The sequence below is a fragment of the Miniopterus schreibersii genome, assembly GCF_964146895.1.
Source record: "Miniopterus schreibersii genome assembly, chromosome: 7".
Classification (NCBI taxonomy): domain Eukaryota; kingdom Metazoa; phylum Chordata; class Mammalia; order Chiroptera; family Miniopteridae; genus Miniopterus; species Miniopterus schreibersii.
In genome coordinates this window covers 14,480,489-14,500,844 of record NC_138108.1, presented here as the reverse complement: position 1 = coordinate 14,500,844, position 20,356 = coordinate 14,480,489, and the positions used below count along the sequence as shown (strand labels likewise).

Sequence of the window (20,356 nt, the reverse complement as noted above, 5' to 3'; positions counted from 1 at the left end):
TCAACAGATAAGAATAAAACTGACAAAGTATAAGCCGAAGCACGAGTAATGAGGTGAAATATAAGAGGCGTTCCAGAGCACGTAAAGAATACACATCGGCAAACAATGGCCTTGAACCCAGGACTGGCAACCACAATTTGGTGGGTGAACGTGAAGGGCCTGTGGAGGGCGTTAACAGTGTGACTGCTGAAAGGAATGGGATCGATGGGAGAAAGCCTTCTGGCAAGGCTGGGTCTAATCACCACATGCTCATGTGTAGGAGCCGAATACGATACGGAAAACTGATGAAATAATCAGGCATGAAATACCGGGCATTAGAGACAAAGGCGGCATGTAGCTGTGAAAATGGAAAGGCACAAGCGTCTACTATTAAACTCTATGGGCCGATGCGGCACCAGTATAATGATGGCTCTGTTCGGGATGCAGAAAAACACAGCATCTTCACTGTTGAACTTGCATGTAGTGCATGACAGTCTATTAACATCTGTCACATGCACCACCTTTGACAGTTCAGTTCTCTAAACGCCCTATCAAAAAAAGCCTCTTAAAATTCAGTGAATTCCAAAGGATTACATAGATAATATGCTTTATCTACACTAAATCCTAAAAATTGTATTTTTCTGCTTATTGAAACATTACACGATCACTAACCAAGAAGATACCTTTCTGATTCTGGGTTTCTTTTCTGTTCCTTCGCAACATAGAACATTGGCAAATATTACCAGTTTTTTTCCTGTAAGGTATTCCTGCTCTATTCCTTTAGCTATGATTTTCCATCATAATTTTGAAAATATATTTCATGTAAAACTTTTACTGACTGAAGATTTTAAACTTACTTTAAAGTCTTGGCAGAAGATCTAAGCGTTCCTAAGTAATTGCTTTTGCTGTTGAAAGCTACTAAGAAATATTAGAGGATCACTGCTACTCATACAAGTTAATAGATTCTATGCAAAAAGCGGCTATATATATTAATATACACAACACTCATATACCAGGACTAGCAATAACCACTTAGTTATTACTTATTTAACACACACAGAATGAGTACATGTGTATGCACATGGAGGAGTACAAATATCATTTGGTAATCAGCTTGGCAAATACTCACTCAACAAGTACCTCTGAGAGCTCTTTCAGGCGCTAAGGAACTGATGAGATTAAAGGCAGTTCCTGTCCTCCCAGAGCTCCTAGGCACAAAGCAGAGGGCGGCAAACAGGAAGGACTTAAAACTCTGGTAAGCCTCCCCCGACATGAAAAAAGGAAAAGAAGTGTAAGACATAGAATAAGAGTTTCCCAGCAGAGAAGAAAGTGTGCACAAAGCCTTGAAGTGAGCTAGGGCGGCACAGGAGACCACCAAAAAAAGGGAAAGGAGAAGAGCAAGAAAGACCGAAAAAGAAGAGACAGAGAAAGAGAGAGACACAAAGAGAGAGGCAGAGAAAGAGAACGCACAGGGAAAGGTGCTGTTCTGGAAATGTAAGCTGTGGCCAGATTAAGAAAGAACAAATGGGTGGCATCGAGTCAGGCTTTATTCTAAGGACAACATGAGGCCCTGAACAAAGTTTATCCTAAGGACAAATGTGAAGCTCCCTCAAAGGTTGTAAGCAGGAGGGATGGGATCAGTAGAGCACCGCAATTAGAGCTGGGGTCACAGAATCAGATGGCCTGAATTAGATTACAGCTCTGCCACTCAATAGTTGTGTCTTTAGAATAGTTACTTCACCTATTGTGCCCGTTTCCTCATCTGTAAAATGGGAACAATAATACAACCTACTATTTTATAGTACTGTTGTGAGGACCAAATGAATTCTCACAACAAAAGCATGTAAAATAGTGCCCAGCAGATAGTGAAAGCTCAATAACTGCCATCTATTAAATTACTGATTTGCATTTTTGGAAGACAGAAACAGAGTGAAGTAGGGAAAATGAGTTACATCTGTAGTGGTGACCCTTATATTCATTTTCCCCAACTTTATAATATACTTCATGTGTGCTCTGTAGTGATAATTTAGAGGTTTAGCAAGGAAAAACATAGAAACCTGTTTTCTTAACAACATTGGAATAGGAGGAGATATTCATTTTCCTGTACGGTACAAATCTAAAGACAAGCAGTATGTACTAGATGACCCTGAATATACTTTCGTTCACTAGGATTCATTTTCATCACTAAGACTAATGAAAAAGAAGTACTTATCAAACAGTTCAACTAAAGTCTTAAACGGTTGACCCCAAAGGCAGAGTTCAGAACATAGTGTAAGCCTGAAATGTCCTCTGCTCCTCAAGAATGATATAACAGGCATGTGCCTACAACTGGGCCTTGATGAGTTGCCCTACTATTAAAAGGGGGGAGAGAAGGGCAAATTTAAACCTGCACTTGGCACATACAGACCACTCAATCCCAAACACACATAAGCAAAAAGGAATTTTTACTGATGCTAAACCTATTATAACTGTTAAGAGACAGCCCATGAATGAAACCGTTATGAACAACCATGAAATTGCAAGCACATAGGTTTTAATTTTTCAAGTCACTTGGCTTGCTGTGAAGCAGGAAAAAGCACAGAAATTCAAAAGAGCAACATGTTTTTTTTAAATGCTATAAAACATAAATTATCTCTGTTGTAGGAGATTAATTTTTAAAAAATTAGGTAGGGATATTGAAAGAACCAATGGTCCACATCATATTTTCTAATTAAGAATTCTACATCCTTCCAAGGAAAACTCTGCTAATGCAGACCAAGTACCAACTACCTATCTGTAAAAAAGAAAAAAAGCTCCTGACACTCTCTACACTCAGAAGGTTCTGATGTGACTGAAGAGCTCTTGTCTTAGGTTCCCACCGGGGACATAGCATGAAGAAGGCAGCGGGGAAGGAGGGCCACCAAAGAAGTGTTGAACAGTTATTAATAGAAATACTCGGGCAACAAAGAAGTATAGAAGATGAGCCTTTTCTCATTATCTGAGGTCAAAACAGAACTCATTTGCCCTCTTGAGTAATGGACTCTTATTTTAGCTCACTAGAGGTCAATTTCTCATGAAAATAGAAGTTCAAGAGCTAAATGAATTAAAACTAAATTCAAATGCAAGGTGCACTTAGAAAATGCCAAAGTTTGCACAGCAGAAGTTCAAAGCGCATATTAAAGTATTCAAAGTAAAATGTGACTTTAAAATCATGAAGATGGCAAATAAAGAGTATCAGTATTTTAAATTAATATTGTACGTGGTTAATTCCTAGTTATCATGCCTTGCCTTATGAGGTTTTAAGATTTCCCTACAACAGTATGCAATAAAATGCTTTCAAATTCACTGGGTTCTGCAGTAGGTAATATTCCTTTCTTTCCCTGATCTTCCATAATCATTCAGTGCCTAATTATATTACTGAGTTGTTGACCCTCCCCACTTCCTAGGCTACAAAAAGGCTCTCAGTAATCTTCACATTTTATAAATTACTACTGAGAAGATAGTTCTTGAGCCTTCCTCCAATATTTAAAGGTATGTGGTGTTAGCACCATTCATGACAACTTAATAACAAAACATAACAGAATACAGAACTTTCTAACGTGGATCCCTTTACCTTTTCTCTCTTCTAAACACACCAAAAGTACCTTTAAGGTTGGATTTTCTTTGTCCTGGGTTTTCTTCTCTCACCCAAGGCTAAGGTCAAAAATCTTTACTCCTCTCTACAAGTCTGCTTTACCTCCAAATAAAATAATTCAAATAAAATTCTACAGCAGCAGCAAAGGTGTAATATCAGTCAATATATACCAAATGTTGAGTAATAAGAATGAGACTACATTTGGTGTGAGAACCTAGGTGTTCTGTCAAACATGCTGTAACAGGAACTCCATCAACCACCACTTCCTGTGTATGTAGTGCAGTGGATATCAATGGACGTGATGCTGGCCTACTTCACTTATAGGGCCCTGAAATACGTGGAAACAAAGTACTTCTTACCATTCAATACACAGAAACTATCACAACATTTGACTAAAAATATATACAGGAAGGCCTGAGGCTTTATGGGTTTGAATATTGATATACATGTGAGAAACAGACTAGGGACAGTGTTTCCTTACAGACCCTGTCTCACTGGTGTGCCCTGTGCTAAGCATCAGTAGGATGATATACCTAGGCATCTTCCTAAAAAGCACAGCCTCAGATTAAACTGCAAAATAGGCAACATTTTTTTTATATTCTACAGGGACTATTTAAGGATAAATTTAATAGCATAACAAAAAATCCACCTGGTCTTTAGTGTCTACAATCTACTGTTAATACATTAGTATTTCAGAGTGGTAATAGCTACTAGTAACAAAACTGGAGAGCTCTCCAAGTATTATATAATATGCAAGTTATCAAAACAGATAAATGATGTAACAGGCGTAGGGGGGTGTATTTCTGTAAGATACACCATTCATATTCCACCAGAGAAGGTGGAAAGCATCCCAATACCTTGAAAAAGCTATGGGCATAATTTTAGTATCAAAATTTGAGGGCAAAAAAATTAAAGATAAAACCACAAATCATTCTAACTCTAACTTATAATTACAAATGCAAGGTCCAACACATTTAAAACAACACATCTACCTGAGAAGGCACCTGTGAAGGCAGATTCACTCAGTGTCTCATGCCCACACCTTGTATATTAATAAGCTTCACAGTGTAGAGAAGACTCATGGTGTATGAGCCACAAAACACTGTGTTTGGGCTCATTAATCCTCACTATGCTCTGAAGAAATAGAAAAGTTACAGGCATCACCCATGTTTTATAGGTGAGGACACAAGGCACAGAAATTAACCTGCCTGAGGCTCTAAAGTCAATAATGGAGTCACAAATAGAACTTGGATTCCCTAACGCCTGACCAGTGCCCCATTCATTAAAGTAGTCATGGCTGATTTAAGAAGCCAAGGATAGAAACTATTCCATTTCACCTGACCCAAGCAACCATTTGCTTTATCAAATGGCTTGTTAAACCCACAGGAGGGTCATATCTGTTAGGTCCGTATCTCATATCTATATATGGGCCGAATTCAAGGTGTGTGTGTGCATGCATGTAAAGCAAGAAAAAAATAATTAATAAAAAGAATATTCATCCCCTGAGTTTGCCCCAATTAATTTATCACATGTGATGGGGAAGAAAGGATATTAAACACACTTACTGAAAGGAACAGCTCCAAGGTAGAGTACTCCTGCATTAGTAATTTGTGTTACGTGGTTACCTATAAAAATTACAACCTAGAAGCTCTGTATTTTATAATTCTTATTTGCCTCTTAACCAGAGTAAGTCTGACCTTTGTGTGTTCCTTCCAAACCTAAAGAAGCAATGGGAACACAGAGAGAGTTCTTGCATTTCCATTTCAATTACCTCATTAACTGAAAAGAGTAAAATAATATATAGGGAGACATGAACCAAGTTATGGATTAAAGATATAAAATCCACACACAGCATTTGCTTGATGATCTTTACAATGACCATTTTAAAATGCAGCAGCCAGCACTCACTAATGCATCTTTGCCCTGACACTGCAAAACAATTTACCCAGAGCTGCATCTGAATGATGTGAAAAATCTATGAAATAATTCAACTCTCCTTGCCTAACATCTGAATTCTTACATATTTTAATTGTTGTTATACTAAATATGCAGAGAAAGCAGGAAGGAATGAATAGTTAAAACAATCTGAGCCCTGGCAGTGTGGCTTAGTGGGTTGTGCATCATCCAGTGCATCGAAAGGTTGCCAGTTTGATTCCTCAGAGAGAGTACACGCTGGGGTTGTGGGCTCAATCCCTGGTAGGGGGCGTGCAGGAGGCAGTGGACCATGTGTCCCTCTCGCATTTATGTTTCTCTCTCTCTCTCCCTAAAAACAAAAAAAAAAAAAACAAAACAAAAAAAAAAAAGAAAAAAATCAATAAAAAAATTTGAAAGTATTGTGAAGCATAAAAAAGTTATTTCTATACTTCTCTTTTCCTATTAATAAGCATTAATCAATCCAAAGAATATAAAAACTAACTGAATTTGTACAGAAAGTAAAAGCTTCTAAAATAAATTGGACAACTATTTCTGAATTAAAAGAGCATATCTCCCTCGAATATGTATCATAAAGAAAAAGGCCATGAATGATGATTTTAAATCCAGAATTTAATGGTCACATCCAACTTTAGTTGAGAAAGAGAAGAGAGTCATCACTGGATTAAAAAATCTGCTTCATCACAGACCTTGATTTAGGAATTCAAGTCAATGAAAAAGTCTCCACGTTGAACTACTTACACAGCACTCCTGGAAGCTCCATAGGACAGTAAGAGCTTGACTATATCCACGTGCCCGTTCTTGGCTGCATCATGGAGTGGTGAGTCGTTCTGATACCCAGGGGTGTTCACCAATGCCTTGTGCTGGAGTAACAATTCCACTATCTTCAGGTGCCCATGACTGCAGGCTTCATGCTAATTTTTTTAAAAAAAGGAGTGAGAAGAGTGATGAAGAACAGCAATGGGTAATATCATAATAAAACCTTACTTTAGAAAAATTAATGTGAGCCTCAGTCAGCAAATTGGTTCTTACCTAAATACTCATAGAGACCATAAGTTGTTGACAGAGGAAAAGCCACTATTCATAATCTTTCTGATAAGATACATGGTGATAAAGACCTATGCAATTCATGAAAAAACATTTGCATTTGAGCGTTAGGTTGAGTGCTTTTTTAAAAAGAAAATGTAGCTTCAAACCAATTATAGCTCCTACATTGTTCTACAATAAGAAATATAAAACAACAAAAAAGAAAGAAAAACTTAGAAAGTCTTCAACAACCAAGTCACGCATAGACTTTGAAATTCTCCAAGGCTAAACGGAATTCACTAAATCAGGTGCTTTAGCCAAAAGCTAAGTGGTGCACCCACACATGTGCATAACCATGCAATACTGTGAATATTCTAGAATGTGTATAAGACAAGCCTCTTATTTGCTGAAGCTACAGATTACTGTACGGCTGGTGTCAATGATAACAGAAATGACATGGAGTAGATCCTCAAAAAGAGCTTACTGAATGAATGACAGAACTGGTAACAATGGAATGTTCAGAGATATATCACGTGCAAATCTTTCCTGAACATGTAAGGATCTGCTAACAATGCCACTCTGTTGTATTCTAATAAATCTCGGGCATATTGTGCTATTCATTTCATAACAGGTGGTACATACAAACGTCTATAGGTTTATTTCTAGGGGGAAGGAATCCAAATTAGGCATCAGGCCACAATTTGCCTTAGTGGCTTAAAAAAACCCATTTCTGTTAAAAGGTTAAACAGCCCAGAGTCCAAACAACAAAGACTCTGATTTAAACTAAAACCTCCCAGCTTAAATTTAGCAAAGAGAAGTCATTTTGTACCACTTTAAACCTTTTTTGCACCTAACCTAATAAGAATCTCCCAATTTTTGTGAATCTCCAACTCACATCTATGGCTATATTCAAATGCTTACTGCCCTAAGCCAATTAGCCTATATGGCACTTGTTTCCATGTATTGGTGCCATTCTTTTTCCAGACTATTCTTCACACTGCATTTTAGTAATAATAAGCAGGCACTTTAAAAATGATTAGGGAAGCCAAGTTTTACTTCCTGTCTATATTTGGAATTGGGTAGGGTATATAAATGAGGCTGAGATAGATCCTCAATAAGAATCGCTGCCTAGTGATACCTTCCTAGTCCACCTAGTTCCTCTGACCTCTCTGTTCCATGAAATGTTTCCAATTACATGCAATGCTGCAGAATGGAGCCTGGTGTTGGTTGTAGCAGTTACCTCTCCACACGTTTGCTAAATTCAGCAATATGGTGTAACTGGTTCCCTAAATCTAGAGGTAGTCAGTCAAAAGGGAGCTCATTTCGTGCCTATCACAACTGAAGAGCTAGATGAAAAACAATCATTTTCTCTTACTTGGTGAAAATACAAGTTTTCTGACTTAAAAGAGTATACGTATGGCAGAGAATGGTATATAGACAACGACATAACTAACAGCTACAATAACTATAAAATATAAAAGAATGGAAATAAAAAGCAAATAGAATACTACCAATGGTGTCCATCCAGCATGGTCTTTAACGTTTGGGTCGCTTCCATTTTGTAAGAGGTATGCAACTGAAGGCACGTCGCCCTAGGAGAAGAACAAGAAAACGAAAGGAAATTAAAAACCATGAAGGAAAAAGGTAAGATAATGAGATTTTGTTGTTTTTTTAAAAGATTCTGCTTCTTTCAGATAAAATAAAACAAATCTTTTCCCTTGTGCCTACTGCTCATGAGTTAATAAGCAGTATGTTTTCTGTGTGAATTGTTCTGAGGTGCCGACTGCTGGAACTCATGTGATAGGTACAGGTTTGAACGCAGAGTACAGATTCTCTGGTACAAGCAACCCATGTTGAAATTCAATTCAAAATACCAAATAAAGGACCATAGCCACAGGTCAGCCAATCACAATAAAGTTTTAAAAGTCATTTCATTTGTGAAAAACATCCTTTTGAGCACACATAAAAATGGTTTCTGAGTATTCTTTAAAACAAAATTAAAGCCAAGAAGACTGCTCAGTAAAACCAATGTTAAGACTACCAAAAACTGTCTTATGGGCTGTCACTCTATCCCTAATATGTTAATTCACCTTATTTGCTCAAAGATATTTTTCTAGGCAGAAGCAAGGTTTATTTTCTCCAAAAATAACAGAGCTTTCTCGGAAAAAATAAATTAAAAAAATTACATTTGACAAGTGACTTATGACAACGCTGCTTTGTGAAGCACTTCTTCAAAGAGAACCAAGTCTGTCTCCTCCCACTCCCAGCCCCGACTCTTCTGAAATGAGTTTTTATCCCCTACAGGTTGATAATGAAGAAGTCATTAAGAACCTTAATACAGTAGCATTTGCTTTTATTTGACTGTTTTGGGCCACCTATCAAATACAGCATATCTTAAGATGATAGCTTACTCAGTTTTCTGAAAAACAAATCCACATTGCAACATACATTTTTTTATGTTCCTAAATTAACAAAATGACCTTAAATATTCAATGCACCTAAAAAATAAGCATGGTATATGTTTCAAATCAAATGCTCCAGTTTGAACTATTTTCCCATAGTTCCCGAAGTGTGCACCTTCTAGATCTCTGGTGCAAGGTAACATGTATTTAGCAACTTTTGCTCTATATTCAAGTCAGTTCCAAATGAGCTCAGGAAAACCTATCAAAATACAAATATGAATTTTTAAAAACAATTTGGGGCAGATGGACTGCTACAACCACACCCATTACCAACCTTCAACATGGAAATAAACATAAGCAGACAAAAAACGTTCTCCAAAATTTCTTCATTCTAATTCTACATGGTAATCACAAAACCGTATTCACCTAAAGAAGCCCATAAAATAACATAAAGACAAGTGGGGATTGGAAGAGTCACATGGAAATAGTCACACAGGAATAGAGTGAATCTAGAGACTCAAAGCAGAGCCTCCTGTAAGGCTGTGAATAGCAGTATTTTTCTTTCACGTCACCGCTTCCTGTTACCAGACGTCTCCTGTTAATACTGCACCCCTAGGTGTCCCTGAACTGCATAGCTGATTTGCAGACTGCTTGATTATTTTATTTTATTTTATTTTTCATTTTATTTTTCCATCACCATTTACCCCCCATACCCTCTTCCACCTCCATCCACCCCTCTCCCTGCCCCTCCCCGCAACCACCACTGTTGGCAAACTGCTCACTTTTAAACCCAACCTGCTTCTCTCCCCAAGTGCTTAAAGGTGTGTCCAGTTTTCATCCGTCTCCTTTATGTAAATCTAATGTCATGCACATAAATAAAATTATGGTAATTAGATAGGAGCCACAGCAACTGGGGAAGCTTGAACCAATATGAAGTTTCCAGGAAATAAATTAACTTCCACTCCTGATTTCTTTAAATTACCTTCTTCTGTAAGAGGTTATTTTCTGAGTAATAAGCACTCACTTTTAGGCTCCTCACAACTTTAAAAAAAGTGAGATTTTTTTTTTTTTTAAATCGCAGCAAGAAGAAAAAAAATCATCTGAGAAAAGTATTTACCAAGGCTTATAAGAAATTTTAAATGGATTTGATATTTTGAAGTAATACTTCCAAGGCTGAAAATAAGGAAGCATGGGTGCCACACTGAATTTTCTTATTGCTAACTTTTCATTCAAAGGAAAGGCTCTCACACATTCCTGCATACTGTAACAATATAAATCAACTTTCTAGAAACACATACACAAACAAAACTTTTTCCTTATTATATAGGTTAGTGCTTCCAAAGTACTGGTAATAAACATCTTTATAAATATAGTATAGCATATTACGATTAAGTGCGATAATCTTGAGTTACCCAAAATGGTTAAGCTTTCCACACATATGAACTAACCAAGTACCTAAAACTTCTTTTAGCAACTAGATGTAATTTTTAAAAAACTGAGTCATCTGGAATGGAGCTCTCAAATATATTAAACATTTCCCTGGCTTCTGAGCCATAGTTTATAGAATAAAATAAGATTTCACAGATGATTCTGACAACCTAGTCATCGTCACGTAAGTTACTGGTATTACAAAGGTGGTAGGTGACAGGCAGAGGGAAACAGATACTGACCCCAAGGGGTGTTCTAGAAATTAAAATCTTGAAAATATCATAGATGCCAGTGTGCTTTTGAGTCCTTTACTTCTTCCTCAGGAGGCTAGTAGAAAGGACATGTAATGATGTAACTTTACACAGTGTAACATGACTGCCATAAAGCCTAAAATTACCAACCCTGGAGGAGGCTCCTCACCAGGGATTTTCTCTCTTCCCAGATTCTCATCCCCTTTGTTATGTTAAGCACATCATGCTTTGTAAGTTGCCTTCAAAATATTATCTATGATGTCTGCATGACAAATACATCATATGACATGCCAACTTCAAGCCATTCTTGTATTTCATCATACATTCACTGCTGTGGCATGAGTTACGAGTAATCATTACCATTTTAAGGATCTGTATACTAGAGAATTTGAGGAGGTTTTCCCCAGCACCTACAAATTCTCTAGCAAAGGTAGCGTAATTGAGTAACAAATCGAAATCTTCTCTATATCTAGAGAAATGTCAAATACTAAAGTAGTTTTTTCATTAAATCAGAAGGATAAACAATATGAGTGTTTGTCTTAGTTTCTACTTACGCATAACATTTTCTCATAAAATCTCTCAATTGTTACACAAGCATTATAACTACAGGTGACATACATACTCAAACAGAAACATGGGGAATAAAGAGCCTAATGGACTTCAACTTTGGTCTGGTTAAATGAGAATGTTCACAACATCCCAGGCATAGTATTAATGAATATTCTAATTGAAATTTATAGTGTAACAAAATAAAAGTTCAATTAAGATATTAAAAAATAATCCTGTGCAGAGTTTTCATTCAAATGGTGCTGTATATGCTCCAAAACGAGCTGGCTGGCCTATATGCCCCTGATCCTGGCAGGGGGAAGGACATGAGAACTGACAGTCCAAACAGTATCTGCTGATGATCTATCTACATTGTTAGTCTGAATATTTAGGCAGTCTGGATATTTCATAAGATCCTTCTACTGCCAAGATAAATAAGATAACATGTTAACCCAGAAATCCCACTTCTAGGAATTTATCCTAAAAATATACCTGTGCATATCTAAAACAAAGATTGCTTACTGTCATGCTGTTTATAAAAGCAAAAGAAAGAAAAACAGGCATCCATCAGTTAGGAACTAGTTAAATAATGAAAATTCATGGAAAGCTATGCTACTAAGAAAATGTACAAAAAGTTGTGTACTATTATGGAGAGCATTTGCATATATCTGCATAAAGAAATTCACAAAAGATATACAATAAGAAAGGTGGTTAACAGGTAGGGCTTATCAGCAATAGTGTGGCTGGGACAGAACAGATATGAGGCTTCCCAATACATTTTTTTATTTTGAAACAAAGTTATTACTCATATTTTGAAATTAAATTTTAAATGAGGAATATATACTGGATAACCATGAGTTTTATAATAAATAGAAAGCTAAATGAATGTAAGTGCAAACAAAATAATGTATATACAAATAAATGTACTGAGTTTCTTTCAAGTATCTTTGCTATTAAAATCAAGCTGGGTGGGGGTATACATTCAACTCATTGTAAATTTTTAAAAGAGACACTATTGTTAAATAGTGATTTAAAAACCAATAGAAATCAATTAACGTTTCATAAGTGTATTGTATCAGAATCTTCCAACTAATGACAAAAACAGTATTTGATAAGATCAAGAGTATCAAAATGGGTAATCCTAAAGCTGGCAAGACTCTCAGCAAACTGACAATCTGACAAAATTTGTATGCAACAATCATCAATGGAGAAAATTCACAAGGCAGCATCATGCCACCATTTTTTCCTGTCTTAAGATTCTACTCTGGCATTTTTGCATGGCCTAGGCCAAGGGTCGGCAAACTATGGCCTGTGGGCCAGACACCTGATTGTGGATGTAGTTTTATTGGCTTACATATTGTCTGTGGTTGCTTTTGCACTACCTCAGCAGAGCCGAATAGTTAGAGACTATTTGACCTGAAAAGCTGAAAATATTTACTCTAGCTGCCCTTTTAAGAAAGAGTTTGCCAAACCATGGCCTAGACTCTAGGTCTTACAGATCCTCATTAATAAAGATAAATAAATCTTATGGTTAAAAGAAAAATTCTCTACCAATGTAAGTGGATGCTTACCTGGTGGTGTGAAAATAATTCCCAGAAAGCAAAATGTAGAAACTCAAGAAGCCACATTCTGATGTATTATTAAGAAAAATTTATTATTATGCTAGCTAATTAGATGAAGCATTAATAGCATGTTAAAATTTATAATCATGTATGTGTATATATAGTCTGATTTTTAAAATCATGCTTTGCAAAAATCAAACTAAAATGTAACCAAAGCTAACTCTGAAATTTCAAGTTGTTCAAAGGATATGTAACCCCAAGCATGTGGTCACATCGCAGGTTCTCCCTGCAAGCTGCATCACACAGAGTACTCTACATACATCATTTATTGGAAGATAAATCAAGGAAAAAAATAAAACACTAACAGTTGGGAGAAACTGGTTTTTGTGCTTTTCTCTTTCTCTACACAAAAATACAGGGGTCCCTGGACTCAATGTCTACTCCATGTTCCTCCCGGATGTTTTATGTCACCAACCTCATGAAGGGGTTCCTTCTAGACATCCCAAAGTTCTCTATACATACAAAGGACCCAAGGATCTCTCAAAGAATTTACTGGAATATCATGAAACCTATCTTAATTTAGTACCAAGCTCTCCCATGTCATATTTTCATAACACTTGCGTGAAATCACAGATCAAAGTCTATAAAGGTATGATGCTAACTGCTTCTCTTTATGTGCAGTACCTGTGAAACTTTCAAAGATTAATCACTTCAAGCTCCATAAACCAGCCAGGTTCCCAAAAATAAACACTGCCACACCCCAGGTGTTGAGGCAATAAATGAAGAGAATTTAACTTCAATGAACATGCTAGTGAAAGGAATGGCTGGCTGTAGGACACAAAGCAACTCCTTTGTGGTGAACTACAGGAGCCATTTCTAACAGACTAATTTCCTGGTTATCGGAGAAGCGTACAGATCACATCTTTCAGCCTTCCAAATGCTGGCAGTGCCCCCTAAGAGTGGCAAACATACAGAAACTTGCTATCTCTCATAATGCCCCTAGCTCTTTTGCTAAGAAAGACACGTTGCCAGCAGTAACTTGGCAATTATCTGTATTCCTAAAGCATGAGAAGAAAGGATCAACAAAATGGTAAAAACAGAAAACCATTATGGAATAGACAAAATGAAAGGCACTTGCCAAAGTAGAAGTTAAAATATGACATACTGGTATCCTCCTAAACTACGTTCCCTCAGGCCCCAGACCACTGCTCTAACTGAGGTGGGCATGTGGTCCCTATGAATTCTACTTCTCTGGTTCAGTCTTTAAGAGTACCGCACCTGTGGTAAACTATCCTAGTCATCTCTTCTCATTTTTCACAAACGCCAAAGAAACTGTTTTATGGTTAGTCTCATTCTGAAACTGTATTTCAAAGTAAGCTTCGTACCTTAATTGAAGCAACATGGAGCAAAGTCTCGCCCTTGTGATTTCTTTTCACAGTCGTAAGGTTACCCTGCGACAACTTCAAGGCCGAAGGGCTGGACAGCATTCGTCCGTAACTTGTACTATTCAGTGTAGAAGGTGGTGAACCTGGTGACGAGCTAAAGGACTCATCTAATATAGTTCTGGTTTTCCTCCTTAATGTGTCACCAACTTTAAGTTTGCTTGAAGGTGGCAAAGAAGAGCCAGGCAACGGGATGTTTTCTGAGAGCACTGTTGGCTTAACAAAATTTCCACTGGTGCTGGGAATGCTGCTTCTACATCTCTTAGAAACGGGACTGGAAAGTCTCCTGTGACGCCGACGTTTTCCATTATGACCTAAGGACATGGACTTCTCAGATGTAAGATCATTTTCACAGAGATTCTTCTCAGGAGTCACTACTTCATCCCTGCTCTCAATTTCTGGAGACTCTATTTGCTCAGCCAACGGTAAAGAGACTTCGGTTAAGTTTCCAAAACATTCATCTTCTGCTACAGAGCCACTTGCTAGTAAGTCTATTTCACCGTTTCTCTGAGGACTAGCAATAACAGATGGTTGGACACAGAAAGATACCAGCTTTTCCTTACATTTCTCTCTGGAGTCAAGTTCGCCATCTTTTTTGTCTGCCTCTAAATTCCATTCTTGGTTGATTTTAGTTAAAGTTTTCTTTTTCCCCTTTTTTCCATATCTTGTAGAAGCCTTTTTAGCCCTCGCAGAAACATCAACTGGAGGACTCGTAGAAACATATTCATACGTCGAGGCCTGCTGGGCATTTTCATCATTTATCATTTGAGGCTGAGTTTGCACTGAAACTTTACTTACTACATATCTGACCTTCTTACTTCGAGGACTAAACCACATTTTTATTGAATTCTTCTTACTTTCTGCATGATTAAATAAACTTTTCCTGGATGTGTCTTCTTTAAAATCTGATAGAAAAAATAGAAAAGAAATCTGTTACATGAACCTAATCTCTCCCATCCTGAGCTCCCAAAGAATTTTGTTTATGGTTTTAAATGCATCACCTTTTATTTGTGTACCTCTTTCTCTCGTCCTAGACTATGAACTCCATAAGCACAGATATTCAGTCATTTAACAAATATATACAGAATCCTACGTTAGGTCCGACAACATCCTAGGGACTGGACATACACCAGAGAACAAAAGAGAAAATGTATATTCCACTGGAGATGACCAGAATATGTGAATAAATAAGCAAAGCATACAGTATGCTGGTGGTTATAAGAGCTATGAAGATATATTAACTAAATAAATAGGCAGATAGGGAATTTAATAAGCAGTAGTCCAAAAATTAAGACACTGATTGATGCTTATTTTTTAAAGATTTGAAAATCAATCAATATAATTCATGGTATCAACCAACTAAGGGAACACCCTGTGATTTTCTTAACAGATACTGAGACAAAAAAAAATCCAACAGCCGTTCATGATTTTTAAAAAGGTTGAGCAAATTAGAGATAGAAGGAACTTCGACCTGATGAAGAGCCATCCACAAAAATACACACAGCTAGTATCATGCTTATTGCTGAAAGACTGAATCTACTATTTTGATCCTATTACCTTCTTCCTATTATCAAGAACAAGGCAAAGATGTCTGCTTTCACCACTCCTATTTAACATCATACTGAAAGTCCTAGAAAGCACAAGGTAAGAAAAAAGTATGAAAGGCACACAGGTTGTAAAGGAAGACATAAAACTGCATCTACTCATAGTTGACTTAAGTGACTAGATAGACTGGATCCCAAAGAATCTTTTAAAAAAATTAGTAAAACTAACAAGTGACTTTAACAGGGTCATAGAATATAGGGTAAATATACCAACTTTATATTTCTTTATACTAACAACAAACAAAAGTACATAAAATATTTAAATATAAATCAAAACATGTGCAAGTTATGTTTGCTAAAAATTACAAAACATTTGTAAAAAAACCTATACAAATGTAAAGACATATCATGTTCATGAAATGAAGACTCAATACTGTTAAGATGTCAATTCTCCCCAATAGAATCTACAGACTATAACATAATTCCAGTGAAAATTCCAGTAGGATTTTTGGTAAAAATAGACAAGCTAATTCTGAAATTCACATGGAAAAGCAAAAAAATATATAAATAGGAAGGCAGAAGACCCAGAATAGCAACCAAAATACTGAAGAACAAAGTTGGAGAACTCACACTACCCAATTTCAACTTACTTCAGACAAAATGAATCTAGGGGATTAGAGGTAATAGTCACAACTCCTTACGTACCATCTAATATAATCTCAAGCTATGTAAACCAAAACCTAATAAGAATGAGTGAACTATAACTACATTCTCAAATATACTCTTGAGCAAAAGCAGCAAGATACAAAGAGTACATAAAAACAGTTAATACTAATCTAACATGCTAAGTCAGAATAGTGGATATCCCAACACCCTTCTAATGTCCTAGCTAAATAGCACCTGGTCAACCAAGTGTTATTAGGACAGGATCATGAAAATCAAAACAGAATGAGGTATCCATTTACACAGAAACTAAGTCATTTTTGATATACTCTCAAGTCTAGAGGAAAGGTCAAAATGAAATGTTACCAGGATTAATTTTTAAGGAAGACTCAGGATTACGAAGACCTAAGGTTAATCCACTGGTAGTCTGTAAAAACGTGTATTTGATTTTTTTAAAATTTATTTTAAACAAAGATAAATTACATTTTCAACTAAAAAGTCAAATCCTGAAGTCCTCAATGCTTATAAAACTTAAAAAATGTAGAATTAGACATTTAACGAAAAATTAAGGCTTTAAGTAGTAGCAACACACTCAATTGACCAAAAAAACCTAAATCTAAGAAGACAACAAATTTCACTCAGGTGTACATGTTTCTTATCTGATAAATCAGTAAATGATTACAGCATACATTCATGCAATTAGCAGGCACACAATAACTTCACTAGTCATCCAGTAATACTATATTTACTCAAGATTATTTTAACTGTGTATCTTGTCCTAACTAAGCAAGGACCACAACAACAAGCATGTTGTAAATTCTGGGTTTTACATGGCGTATCAAAGTTAAGATGACAAAAAGCAAAATCCCCACCACTGCTGAACATCAACCTTACTGTTAACAGCTACAACAGTTTGTACGGGTGAATGCTTCTAGCATGATAAATTATCATATTCATTTCATGAAGAAAAATACTGGTCCATCCTCTACATGATAAATTTCATAACGATGATATTTATTTAAAATAATTTTATTCTCTGAATTTAAACATTTCAGAGTACTCCAAACTACCCAGGAACAGACATGCACGTGTGCCAAGGACCTGCTCAGCCAAATTTATTCTTAAAAATTTAATAATAAACCATAGAAAAGAGAGGCAATTAGCAAATGTGATCCAGCTATCATTAATCTGCATCAAAGGATTGTAATGATGTACATTGTATGCCTTTCAAATTATCCTCTATTATAGGTTTCACAACAGAAGTTGAGGAATCTCGTTGACAAACTAGCCCCTTATTAAAAACCAAAGGGAAGTACTTTGCTACCATCTGTGCAACATTAACGCCTTCACTGAAGAATGATTATTTTGTAAGTTAAGAAGTATTCAGTTCTATCTAAAAAAAATAAAAACACAGCTATTCAAATGCTCATCTTCATCATTATAAAAAAGTCACAGCATATATGAAACAGTACGTAATTTGCCACAGAAAGACCGGCATCTCTCCTGAAACCAGAAAATAAAACTGTGATCCTATGAAAGCATCACCACAATTTTTTTTAATGTCACCAATACGAACATATATTTCACAGAACCTGACCAGCACCTGTGAGGTCTAATTTAATATGAAGGGGCCAAGAGAAAATAAAAACTTTTAAATTTCACTACATTAGTAGAAAGCAGATTATGTTATAAAGAATAAGGTAAAATTATCCATAAATGATTGTCAGAAACATTTATGACACACAGTCTCTTCACTTTAAAATACACTGAACTGAGAAAAATCTATTCAAGTATTTAGAGGCTCATTATAGAAAGTATTACTGTAAATCAGGCTGCTTTATCTCCAGTATATACCATATACTGTGTCCAGGACTTGACAAGTTCTTCCTAATTACCCACCTCAATTACAGTGATTATATATTTCATAGTAAGTGCAAACAACAAGGTTCATTTGGAAGATAAATTGTGAACTAGAGGTTTTAAAAAAAATAGAGAAAATGTGGGAGATGTCCAACCATTCCACCTAATTCACTTTCAACACTTGACCATTTAACCATATGATCTCAGAGCTAGGCCTTAGAAATCACTTGATCTAATACTCTTATTTTATGAGGCGATCACTTCTAACTTCTGCATTATAATGGGGATCAACCATTATTTGAACTGACTATTATTTCTCTCTACCTACTCACCTCATTCGCCTTATACCACTCTAAATACTTGCTAGATAAACTAACATAAAGGTACTACATAAAATATATTGAATAGATAACTATAAAGAAACACTCTTAAAAAAACTCAAATGCCCTTCAAGGTAGTTTGTTTTAAGGGACATTGGGAGAAACAATTGATGACAATGCAATTTACAATAAGTAGAAAAAGCTTTGCACCATGGAAATGAGATCTGGATTAGAAAATTGTATTTCAGAATTTATATTTCAGATAGCATTTATATATATCATCTTCTGTAAAAATAGCAAAGGAGAATGTTACCATTATTAAAGGAATTGTTGCAACTAAAACCTAAGAATTTGTTTTAAAATTGTTTTAATTATGTTTAGTCTCTGGGATACAAATGAAGTCTTAGCACTGCCAATTTTTCTCCAACTCAATTAAACAAACATAATAATGAACACCTATACTTCTAACAAAAGCAATGTGCTAAAAGTTAAAACCAAAAGCCAAGAAACTTACAATATGACCACCTGCTTAACCTAGGTCCTTGATTTCCTCATCTACAGAATATAGGGATTAAAGATAACCTTCCAGCTCCTAAAATTCTGATTATATATTATACAAACTGTGAAATTTCAATTCATCTTAAAGTAAGTGACATTAAAGCCAGCACTACTCAAGTCTGCTAAGGACTAAAGCAATTACTCACTATATAAAAAGAAAAATGAATACAAAAGGGGCTTAGGAAAATTAATCAGCATAATTCTCCCCCCAAACTCCACCTCTGCTCTTAGATGAAAAAGATGGCATACTAAAGGGCCTCAGATCCCACACAAAAACTGTTTCAAGCTCAGTAATTTCCCTAAATACCTTTTTAAATGATGAAATATTAAAGCATTTCTTAGCCATGGTCTACAAAATACGAAAACCACAACGACGATTCAAACGTCACTAACCACAGCAAAATTCCTAGAGAAGTCGTCAATCTCATTCTTTGCACCCCCTGGTACTGCTCAGCAAGGGTTACTCTACTCCCCTTCTATCACCATTAAAAATGTGACATCACTGTTATGGGTTAAATTGTGTTCCTACTAAAATTCATATATAGAAGTCCAACCCACAGCACCTCGGAATATGACCTTATTTGGAAACAGTCATTATGGATGTAATTAGTGAAAATGAGCAGAGTGGGACTCTGATACAGTATCACTGGCATCTTTTTAACAGAAATCTGTCCCAAACACACCTATAGGGAGAACATCATGAGAACATGAAGACCACCATCTACAAGCCAAGGAGAGAGGCCTGGGCCACATCCTACCCTCACAGACCCTGAAGGAACCCACCTTAGCAACATCTGGATTTCGGACGTTAGCCTGCAGAGCTCCGAGATAAGCACTTCCTGTTTAAGTCCCCTAGCTCCTGGTGCGCTCTTTGCTACGGCAGCCCCAGCACGCTAACGTCACTGCAGTAGCCCTAAAAATCACTACACAGCAACTGAAGGATCAAATCAAAACATTAGGACAGACGCAAATCTCAGAGCAGCACCCAAATTTCAATGCTTGGCCAACACTCCTAACAGACCACACATCTTTAAGAATCTCATGACAACCACCTTCACAGAGACACGAACATTTTTCATATCGTATAATTAACTCAAGAGGCTCATTAATTCTGCCCCTCCACCCCCATCACTGCCAAAGATGCACGGACTCTGATTAAGAACTAGTGTTTTAATCAATGTTGGGGGATCGGGGCACCCGACAGTACACTAATCTCTTTAGTTAGAAAAT

At 36.4% G+C, this 20,356-nt stretch overlaps 1 protein-coding gene across 1 annotated transcript in view; it reads right to left on the bottom strand.

Moving 5' to 3' along the window:
• The window catches only part of BARD1 (BRCA1 associated RING domain 1), a 51,137-nt gene that overhangs the window by 18,056 nt on the left and 12,725 nt on the right, over nucleotides 1–20,356 (bottom strand). The window contains exons 4-6 of the mRNA XM_081142961.1: nucleotides 14,125–15,086; nucleotides 8,062–8,142; nucleotides 6,266–6,438 (exon numbers count right to left, since the gene is read on the bottom strand). Coding sequence (XP_080999087.1) covers nucleotides 6,266–6,438; nucleotides 8,062–8,142; nucleotides 14,125–15,086 — 1,216 coding nt within the window. The remainder of the gene's footprint in view (nucleotides 1–6,265; nucleotides 6,439–8,061; nucleotides 8,143–14,124; nucleotides 15,087–20,356) is intronic.